Here is an 11599-nt window from a genome sequence, read left to right as displayed (position 1 = left end):
ACTAGTCTGTTGAAGTGCTTTTAAACTGTACATCTTATTCCCACTTTCCAAATTAACAAAAATGTACATAATAATAATATTTTACACACTAACTTATTCAATACTGGAGTTACACAATTAATCTACAATCACTACACTCGATTAATTCACAAACCGATTCCCAATCGACTACAAATTGTTCAATCGTAAATCGCTACTCTGTGGCGGTCTCGAGTGCTGTAATATATTCTGTGTAATGGTCAGTTCACTGCAGTATTTATTCAGACTTGAGTAGCGTTTCATCCGTGAAAATCGATCTGTTATTCAAATACCACTATTAGTACGTTGTGGGCTTAGTTTAGAACACACATACGGCCACACATGTCGGTCGTTTGGTGTAGTGGTTCAGAACGGACTACTATGCCGAGAGGTCCCGGCTTCGATTCCCGGCCGGGCAGAAAATGAAATGATGAATTTTAATTTCTGTGACGGGCCCAGACCCGTTTCTTTAAGTAATATGTATGTATTTACAAAAAAAGTATTTAAGTACATATGTTTATATCCGTTGTCTAGTACCCATAGTACAAGCTAAACTTAGTTTGGGGCGAGCGGCGCAGTGTAAAAATGTCCAAGGATATTTATTATTATACGATTAGAGGACAAGTAGATTATACGATGTGTAGTTCTTCTCATGGAAGAAAAAAAATGGACGATTGAGTGGTCAATTTGATTGAGTAGCGAGAAAGTTTTAGGTATATTGAAAAGGGTCAAGAGATCTTACACCACTTATAAAGATATGCGTTAATAGTACAGTCAGCTAAACTGTTTGTGTGTAGTGTGATAAAAATGTGTCGGTAATGAGTGGATTTGCAGTTAAGGAACGATAGTTTCTGCCTAGTCCGAAGGTAAACTGACAGAGAAAGCCTTTATGGCAAAGTTCACCTTATGTACCAATTATATGACATACGCATAAATAAATACATAAAATAGGTTTCGTAGTGATGTCACTGTTAAAAACTCATAAAGTGATGGCATCTACACAAACTGTTAGGCTGAGTTGCACCACCAAACTTTGACCGTAACTATAACGATAACCGGGGATTTTAGTATGAAAGTGAAGATTGTTCAACCCAGCTTTAGTATTAATAATAAATAGAGCTGCTCTACCACTCTTATTGGTTGCTATTAATAGCATACCGCTCACCACAAATCGAATTTGGTATAATTAACCCAACGTGTCTGCTAAGTGCAGTGTTAATTGTTAATTAATCGGCAAATTAACTATTTCAGTCCACGTGTAAACCGCCCGGGGCTTAGTGATTTTGAGCGAGCTTTTATTGGCCGATAGGCGGGCTGGGAATACACGAGGCTACCAATGATAAACATAAATAGGCTTTAAAATAAACAAGTAAAAGGACAATTTAAGTAAATGAAACAAAATTCGCATACGAACTACTAGTAAGTGTTATATTTGAAATAATTTTAGTTTTAATTTCAAAAGCAAGCTATCTATATATATAAATATAGGACTCTGCATCTTTTCTATAACGTTGGATGGATTTTTATTAATTCAAGTATCATAGTAGCGAAGCCATCTCGATCTCAAATGGAATGATTCATTGTCTACAATATACACTGTTAACCCTTGGATATCATCATAATAACCCCTAGACAAGTAGCTAAACGTGTCACTTGTAATTTCGAAATCCCTTCACAGAGCAAAGTACAAACAAATAATTTCGAATTTACAACTATATCACCTTTTAGGCTTACCTTAGTCTAAAACGATTATTTATAAACATTGAAGCCTAGACGCGATGTGTGCATGTTTTACGTTAATGTGTTTTGTGTGCCAAATAAATAAAGGGGTGGCTGCCTCGCCAGACATATTTACGTCTGAAGAAAACCAATATTTCCACGCAAACGGCCCACCTTTATCGCGTCACAACATGAATTGATTATGATCGTCGCTTATATTGGCCTACAGTGCATATGAGAGCGGTAGAGCCCAAAAACAAAAGAAAAAAGACTAAAGAAATGCATGCTACCTACATGAAATTAATCTTTAGCGACTGCGTACACTGGGCGAAAGTCGCGGCGACTAGACGCTTATTCTTGTCGTCGCGACGACAGCTAATATATGAAATGGACAAGAATTTAGTCGCCTAGTCGCCGCGTCTAGTCGCTACGACTGTCGCCCAGTGTGCGCAGTCGCTTAGTAGGTCAATCGAAAAAGGTTAATTCAAATGAAATACAACTACTCAAAACTAACTCTATTTCTAGAAGCAACGTCAATAAAAATACCTAATACCTATTGTATAGCCAAAAGGTTTATTTTTATTTATACTGTTTGGGCTTGGGTTCTTAATTACCAACAAATTGAGTTTTCAGGTTTAAAGTGATGATTTTTATCGAAGGTATGGTATGTTAATGGTGTCAGCTATGAATAATTAAATTGCCAAGAGCTCGTAGTAAATATGACACTGTTAGCAGGTATGTTCCGAATCCGAGTCACTGATGTCTAATTCAATGACACACAATCAATATCCTACAATATTTTATTATTTTTTACCTAAAATAAGTTCTATGCACTATCATATAAGGTCCCTGAAAATATGACTACAAAAGAAAATTCGTTTGCGACTTCACCTTATTCGTTCTTCTGAAAGCACATTCGGCGTTACTTACAAGTGGGAAAAATTTACTGTTCGGTCTTACGAGGATTCATATCCTATCATTAGTATGTATTATATCATTTCGTGCCGGGTCTATTGACTCTTCCTGCTTTATGGCCAGACCATTGACTCCGTTCGTCCTTTTCACACATCAATCATCCCTGTCTCAAAGCCGTAAAACATTTAGTGCCTCGCACGGTCCCACTCTAATCTATCAGGCGAATAAATGAGTAACAACAGACGGGGTTCTACCACGCAAAACAATCCTTAAACGGCTACGTTTGACTCTTTCAATCGCATATGTGTGAGAGAGAAAGACAAACTGAATAGAGCCAAAACGGTTGGTAGAGTAGAGCCTCAGAAACGATAAATGTCGATAGAGAAAACGAGCTCTTCGCTATATTTAAGTGTTATAAGGACTGTATGGGTTGTTAGTGAATTGGCAACTGAAGGGTCGTATTATTACATAGATTGTACAGGGTGTAGCTAGGTATAATTTGATATTTTTAACAGTTTTGTTATAAATTAGATGTTTTCATTCTTTATTAGAGATCTACTTTATTATTACAACTCCAATGGTAAACAAAAACTTACCAACAATATAAGTAGTATTAGTTCTTCAATAATACATATAACGGCAATACACTCTATTTACTGGTTTACTACTCAGCGCCATTAGTAATGAGCAATTTGTATTAATAAATATGATAAAATAGTTGTCTCCAGTGTGTTAGGATTAGGAATCAAAGATATGTTTATTTAAATTACTTAGGCGGCAGAAAGGTTGGTGTAACCCTAAATCAGTTATTGGTATGATTGCCTAAGAAATATTCGAATAAAATTCGCGGGCATACCCACAGAAGTGTGCATCCGGCAGCGGCGGCAGCTGATATCTCGTTTGCCAATATAGATATCAGATAGCCATCACTCTCGAGAGCCTCAAGAGGGTATTTACAGTTTGTTTACACGGCAAACATAATAAGGAAAATGGTCAGAAAATATCTTCTTTGAAAATACCTTGGTAGTAATAAGTATGGTGGCCCTTGAATTTTATTAGGAGTCGAATGAAAGTTTATAAAAAACATCCTTCGAGGTTTTTCGTAATATCAATATAAATAATTTGTTGTAACTGACACACTCGTACAAGGAAACAAAATAGAAGCTTAATCTCATTCCTACGCATAAAATTTCACTAAAGGATGTCTTATTTTCGAACACTTGCGAGACAGTCCCATTTAATAAGAATTTAATTAAAACAATTGGAAGATTTTTGAATATTAAACAAGAAAGAAGTTTCCAGTTAAATACTAACTTAATTTTAACTACATATTTAATTAGAAAATGAAGGTGTATAAGTGACACGGTATTACATACTCACTCGTATTATGAATTCCATCTTATTTTAATCTGACGTTGTTAGATAATCTAACCTAACTCACTGTCAGTTTACAATCTCACACGTTATATTATAAACTGACGGAGTTCACAATTTTACGTCGACATAAAGAAAATGTCTTCAGAAGCACATGCAAACTCCTAAGTGCATTTGTGTCTTCGAAGTAATTTGATTACAGAAACAGTATTACGGCATATCTTGTTATGTAATTTGGCTAGAAGCCTGGCCTCGTGCATTGTTTGCATGTAGGGTAGCCAACCAATCCGCAATCTGGGACAGTGACTATTCCCACCTCTCGTTCCCACCGCTGCAACTCCTGTGTAGCCAGGATCTACAGCTTGACCGCCAATAAAAACCCGTTGAAGGTCAAGTTTGTCCCGGGGGAAAATTAAACTGTCATTGGACCCGCAACGAAATTAGTCAGAAGAACATAGGAGGAGTTTGAAGTTCTGCAATCTGGGACAGTCCTTAGACAGCCTTTGTGCAGGCTGAGATTAAAATTGGATATGCGAAATTCTGAGACTGTGAGGTGGAATCTTGTGAATTTACCGCAATCTGCAGGCCTCGTATACGTATTTTCGGATCTATTTGTCACTGTCGTTGGTGCTGGCTTTTCGCTTTGCGTGAGAGAGATAGGTACAGGAAGAGGTCATAAATACATACGAAGCTACAGATCACTTTGTAGGGAGTAGCTCCACTAGTTTCACTTTGTTTGGAAAAACTAAGTAGTAATACATAATTATGAAACATTAATGAAATAAGTATGGAGAGCTCGTGTTTGGAGCTACGTACTCGTAACTGATAAGTGTGTCAGAAAAATAGGTTGTTAACTTGTATTTAATGTAGTACTTATGTTCCGCAGTGCAGTCTTTTGGAAAAAAAATCAAGAATGTAGAGTTAAAAGAGACTGTTCAAAAGAGACTAATAAAGAAACATATACCGGTTAAAAAAACGTATAATATTTAAAGTGTGGTAACTATACTTTTCGTGGCAGGCTTGTGTAGTTTTTGGCAATGCTCGCCGCTCGCTTACTTTTGTTTGGACTTGCCCGCAAAGTGCTCCGAAGACACTATAAACATTTTCACGGAATTCTAAAGTGGTTTGGCTTATATTGGATGGTTTCAGCACATTCAAATATGTTGAAATTGTAGTTAAAATGGCGGTAATAACTGACAATTATTCGACGTCTTAAAATGGACCATTTTCGTTTTTCGTTAAAATGGACCAAATTCGTTTCAAAGCAGTTTATTGCAAAATTTATAACAGTAATATTAACTTTGTTACGAATACATATTTATTTATAATTCTGTCAATTCAAAAGGTGTAATTTAATTAAAACTTGTCTTTGTACCTGTTAACAAAAGGACATTAAAATTTTATCTTACTTTTAATACTTCAAGACTTAAAAATGTCAGGAAACTCCAATTGAGAAACTCACGTGTCAAATCTAAATTGTCTAAAATTCTTTAACGAATTTTTCACATAACCGAGTGCACATATTCCTAAAAATGGCTCTACCTTTCGAGAGGCACAGTTGAATTTTAAATGGAACTACACTTTGCATCCATCCATCACTGCAGTATTCGTTATACGTTTCATTTTCTTCTTTTATGATTTTTAGGGTTCCGTATTTATACATAGGAGTTTCTTACTCCTATACTAAGCCTTTAGAACCCTATAGGGCACACCATGTTAAATTTTTAATTGGTTTTTGACCTGATATGATAAGTAATTAAAATTGAAATGAATGTGGCAGTAAATTGGACAGAACTCTATAAGGGAGGATACGGGACTATTCCCAGCTCTCGTTCGAGAGGGATCCTGGGATCTACAGCTTAACCGCCAATAAAAACCCCACCAGTGAAGGTCAAGTTTGTCCCCGGGGATGTACTAGGTACAGACGGAAAGATTTTGCTTACTATGTATGTAGTTGATAAGTGTCAACAAGTTATTTAGTCGATCGTAAGTGAGAGGAGCAGATGTACTGCGAAGCCAAATAATCTTATACTTTCACAAATCTAAACTTTAAGCCCGAATTTATCCACATATAGAACCTCAACAATAATACCAAAAACATTGGCGTTCATATCTCTCGCGTTGGCACAATACTTGTAGCGTCATAACCACAGTATTACGTCATAACACCCCAATTTCGCCAGGCTCGCGCTTGGCCGTCCTTTAGCCAGCGTACACTGCTGGCCACACGCCAGGCTATATCTGATTACACTCAAGGGCCTATCTGATTTCAACTCGAGTACGTTCGGCTGGGATGTGTGCTTTTCACTACACTCATTGTTTGCGTGAAAATCTTTTACATATTCAAGAGGATTCGGGGAATGTTATGCAGCGGTTATGTAATAAGATTATTGTTGTAGAATGCATATTTTGAAATGATGCATTTTGCCGAGAAAAGTGGTCATATGAGAAACAGTTGCTTTTTGTTTTCTTTTATTAAAACAGGTGCTGTGCATTGGTGCAGTGGTGACTGCAGTGTCATACAAATTGACACTGCTGTTAGTGTGCATAACGTAACTAAATGTTACTTATTATAGCTATCTTCCAGTGAAATTCCTATCAAAGTCGGTTCAGCTGTTTCGGAGATTAGCCGGAATAAACCAGTAACAATAATAATTTTACAATTTTTAACTTTACTACGAGTGAATTAATAAAATGCTTAATTACAACCTCACCAAAAGCTTTCGACGAAGTGCAAACACCTGATCCTCAAACCCATTACCGCTTGCTCCATTCCACTTTGCACTTACCTGCAACAAAAAACAAAATGGATTAACATAAAGCGCAATAAACCAAACTATAAATATCATTTGCATGTTCACTCGCGATCCTTTACACTCACACCTCGCCATGGTTTTTATCCATATAATGAATGGCGCGAAAAAGTGTATTATTATACAATTTTTCATACCAAATAAATAATCTTTTAAGCTGTTAACGACAAAAGTGTAGAAGCATTTCAATGATGTTCACTGCTGGGCAAAGGTTTCCCCCAAGGATTTATTCTTGCGTGATCCGTAGATCCGTGCAGTGCTTTGGAGATTTTGACTCTTATGTTTTGACCTATGGCGATCTTTGTAACAACCCTATGAAGAAGATACCTAAGTATTCAGGTGTCTACAATTATTGTTGTGTGTTGAATTGAAGGTTAGCTCCAAATCAAAAAAGATTATTTAATACTAGCGGCCGCCCGCGACTTCGTACGCGTGGATCCCGTTTTACCCCCTTCATCTATCTTACGCGGTTTAGATTTTTTCATACAAATATTTTTCCCGCTAACTCCCGTTCCTGTGGGAATTTTGCAATATCCTGTTGTAACTAAGCTTTAAGTTTACTAAGGTACCTGCCACATTTCAAGCGTCTAACTTAAGTGGTTTAGATTTTTCATATAAAAGGATTTTCCCGCGAATTCCCGTTGGATACTCCTAAGTATACTATAACCTGCCCAGGAGTATGAAGAATAATTGTATCAAGTTTCATTAAAATCCGTCGAGTAGTTTTTGTTTCTATAAGGAACATACAGACAGACAGACAGACAGACAGACAAAAATTTTACTGATTGCTTTTTTGGCATCAGTATCGATCACTAATCACCCCCTGATAGTTATTTTGAAAATATATTTCATGTACAGAATTGCCTCTCTACAGATTTATTATAAGTATAGATTACTAGTTTACCGCGATTGGCTTTGGGGTCCACGTTTTATGCCAATCTATCATATCATATCAAAATCTTATTACTCTGAATGATCTCATTCATGCATTCTCTTTCATTCCTTACTCGTCTGTATCACAAAAGTTTATGTGGCTCTTTTGTAAACGTTAAATACCGATTGGCTCTGGCCAACAAATTTTCTTTTTACACACAAAAGAAAAATTAAGTCCTATACAGGGTGTTAGGTAAATGGGTATATGAGCCGACACTAGCCCATGTTAACATGGGCATATAAATGGTATGGTGAAGTCAGAAATTTGATATCATCATTTTTTTTTAATTTTCGTATAAAATAAATTTTATAAAATCGTATTTGTATGAAAATTAAAATAATTAAAATGAAGATATCAATTTTCTGACTTCACCATTAGTACGAGAGCCCACGACCAAAATTTTTGTCTCATAGCCATACGGCCAAAACCGCATCAAATCGATAGATACGATTATCCTGAACTCGAAAATACCAATATCAGACATTTTCCGCGTAGCGTTTGATCTGACCGAATTTTCAAAATTGTCAAAGAATTTTACCGAACTGCATCATAGCAATATGTCTGATTTGCAGACTGTAGTTGAATGATAGTTCTGAGATACCGGAAACATTATTTTCAGACGTTAGTGGTGTAGCGCAAACCCGTAAAATCACTTAAAAAAATTAAAAATGAGACAAAAAAAAATGTCTCATAGCAATACGAAAATCTTTTTTATTAGTAAATTTTGGTTATTTGATGCGAACAAAACAATTTTCAGACGGAAATGTGAACGCATTAAATTTTGAGACCGTTTTGAGAATGTTAACAAATTTTACCGATCGGTATCATAGCAATATGTCTGAAAATTGTTGGACATGATAAAATAAGTTGTCAACATGTGCAAAAAATTTATGTCAGACAAATTAAGTGTAGCACCTTCTCTATCATACAACTTTTTGATACACTTAAAGTGTCTGAAAACAGGTTTTTGGTAATCATGGCAGCAATACGAAAAGTTAAAAAAAATAATTATCCGTATTGCTATGATACAGTCCGGCTAAATTTGTTGACATTTTCAAAAATGCGCACAGGCTTTATGCTACGCGCAAAATGTCTGAAAACAAACTTTTTCGTAATACAATTATAGAATCTATGTACATTTTCACTATCAGACGTATTGCTATTATAATACCGACTGTCTTTTTTTTTTGACACAGCAGAAATGGCCTCCTACTCAGTTGCTACACTTTCGACCGTTACTACACACTTAGTCGGGTTCAGAATGATACAATCTAACGATTTTATAGGGTTTTTGCCGTATTGCTATGACACATGGTTTTGGTCGTGGGCTCTCGTACTACATACCATTTATATGCCCATGTTAACATGGGCTAGTGTCGGCTCATATACCCATTTACCTAACACCCTGTATAACACGAAGTAGGCAATTTATTGCATACACAGGCCGATATCAGCGTATCTATTTAACATAGATCATTATCCTTCTACGCTTTTGTTCTTTGTGGAGAATTTTAAAAAGCTCGCTTTGTAGAATTCAAAGTACAATTGTGCGATAACCCTATTCTTGAAGTGTTGCATTTGCATAGAAATGGGACATGAAATAAATTCTGAACATTATTCGGTTTCATTTGGTTTTCTTATAATGGCTTTACATCAGTGGAATACTTATGGGAAAGTTAATATTTTGTAATTTAAAAACCTATTTAAGTTTACGTATCAGAAATGAATTATACTCGTATTATGTTTATTTGTTTTTGTCTATTTGGCACAGAGTGGACTCATCACAAGGAAAATCATGTGTGAATTCGACACTTTTCATATAAAAATTTTTCTTGTGGAAAATTTACGAGTTTTTTGACGAATTTACTTTTAACTCTCTTTTTGAAAAGTTTTAACAAATGTATTACCTACTTTTATGAAAAAAATACAATCCAACTCGTGTGTTCCAAGTTTGGTTGGTAACTGATTGCCGAAATAAGCTTGTGTATTTAACAGATATTGACATGGATTGAAAGGTTTTAGAAAAGCTAAACATATTTCCGTGGTCCGTAATGAACTTTGTTTGTTTATTCAAACTTGAATGAAAAATCGTAAGCAAATTGACAATATTTGCAGAACAAATATTTTATCACTACGTATACTGAAACCGCAGTAAAACTGTTATTAATTTGATCGATTCTGGCTGAGCCATACGTAGTGGCCTGCAATCTCAGCCACTAATCCCCCACGTAATTGTGCAGCGTGATAGATGCGACGAGACCTAGCCAAGATAGAACTAGAAAGTTGTTTACTTACGCCCGTATTCACAAACGATGCTTAAGTGAAGCAGCAAATCGAACGCACAGCGTTGAATAGTGCTCTGTGATTAGTTTGTGTCTCTCTGTGCTTCCACGCGCACAGTGAGACTTCATAGTAATGTTTGAGAATTGCGTTAGTTTCGGGTCTATTTGACACCGTCGCACAGCATTGGAAGTTTCGGATAACGTTTTTTTGGAGTAACCCCGCCGCTTCTTTAGATTTCTTTTTAACCACAACGGAGAAGCTCAATACTCAATACTTAATACTTGTATCTCACATGATGGAAAGTAACGACAAGGCTGAAGGTGAAAATGAACTTCATCCTCAAAAAACTTCAATAGTTATCTAAGTTTAATCATTTGACTGCTTTAGGTACTGGAATTGTATTGATCCCGTGATTATTATGTCTCTTACCTACATCATAAGGTTGCTAGGAGTGCCAAAGTCTTTGGCATTAGGCTCATGTCGGTGTAAAGATAATTGATTGAGATTTAGAAAGAAGATTGCATTGCTGGTTGTGTCATAAATTATTCAGGTATTGAGATTGTACTTATAGAGAAAATACCTATAACTGAATCCTAATCTCAACTCCGTTCCCCACAAAAATAAGACCACGAAAAGAAAATTCAGCTTCGAATATTGTCAACGAAACGTCACAATCCGATGATATAACTCCAACGCGCCATCATTCCAATTCTCGCATTAAAAGCTTAAGAAATCGGAGCACGATTTCACTTTGGTCCATTTTATAGATATTTCCCGTACAAAACGGTGTAATATTTTGGGAGAGACGATAAGGATAATGGGGGTACAGTTTCGGGCAGAAATTGTGTACATTTTCAGTGCTCAACAACCGAGTTTCCTCGTGGATAAGAGGTATTTGGGTGTTTAGGTATTATTAGGTCGACTGTACATCTCACTTATGGAGGGAAACATAAAAAGAACTCATTATTCCCTTTTCGAGACGCAAAAAACCGGCTAATACGAGTACAACAAAGCAAGCGGCATGAAATGTAAGTGGCAATGACGCACCCGCGTTTACGCCACTTGATAAGGAATATAATTAGTTGGGTTTAGGCTAATCGGAACCAGGAGTTTGTGAATAAGGGAAAAAATGAAGCTTATAAAGCAGATTAATGCCGAGCGAATTTTTTAATCTGAGCGATATAGGAACCAACGTACTACTAAAGTCAAGTCACTGCTTTCTTAAAAAGGTTGCTAACAGCTTTGGTGATAACAAAAACAGCTGAAAAACGACGGATTCCACTACAGATGACACTGTTATTATTTGTTACGCCAATCGGTATTTTTTTTTAATCTATATTAATATTATAGATGCAAAAGTAACTCTGTCTGTCTGTCTGTCCTGCTTTCACGCCTAAAGCACAGAACCGATTTTGATTAAATTTGGCATAGAGATAGTTTGAGTCTCGGGAAAGGACATAGGATAGTTTTTATCCCGGTTTTTGAAGCAGAAACGCGCGCGATAAAGTTTTTCTGTGACAGACGAAATTCCACGCGGGCAAAG

General features: G+C 36.2%; 1 protein-coding gene across 1 annotated transcript in view; it reads right to left on the bottom strand.

Annotated features, from left to right (window-relative positions):
• Positions 1 to 6783: 6783 nt before the first annotated feature.
• The window catches only part of LOC114356230 (uncharacterized), a 49089-nt gene continuing 44273 nt past the window's right edge, over positions 6784 to 11599 (bottom strand). Inside the window, exon 4 of the mRNA XM_028309312.1 lies at positions 6784 to 6815. Within this exon, the coding sequence (XP_028165113.1) occupies positions 6784 to 6815 (32 nt within the window). The remainder of the gene's footprint in view (positions 6816 to 11599) is intronic.

The sequence above is a fragment of the Ostrinia furnacalis genome, unplaced genomic scaffold (assembly GCF_004193835.3).
Source record: "Ostrinia furnacalis isolate ACB-3 unplaced genomic scaffold, ASM419383v2 OfSCF2702, whole genome shotgun sequence".
Lineage (NCBI taxonomy): Eukaryota > Metazoa > Arthropoda > Insecta > Lepidoptera > Crambidae > Ostrinia > Ostrinia furnacalis.
Note: the sequence above shows the minus strand (reverse complement) of the source record. Positions and strands in the feature narration are given on the sequence as shown.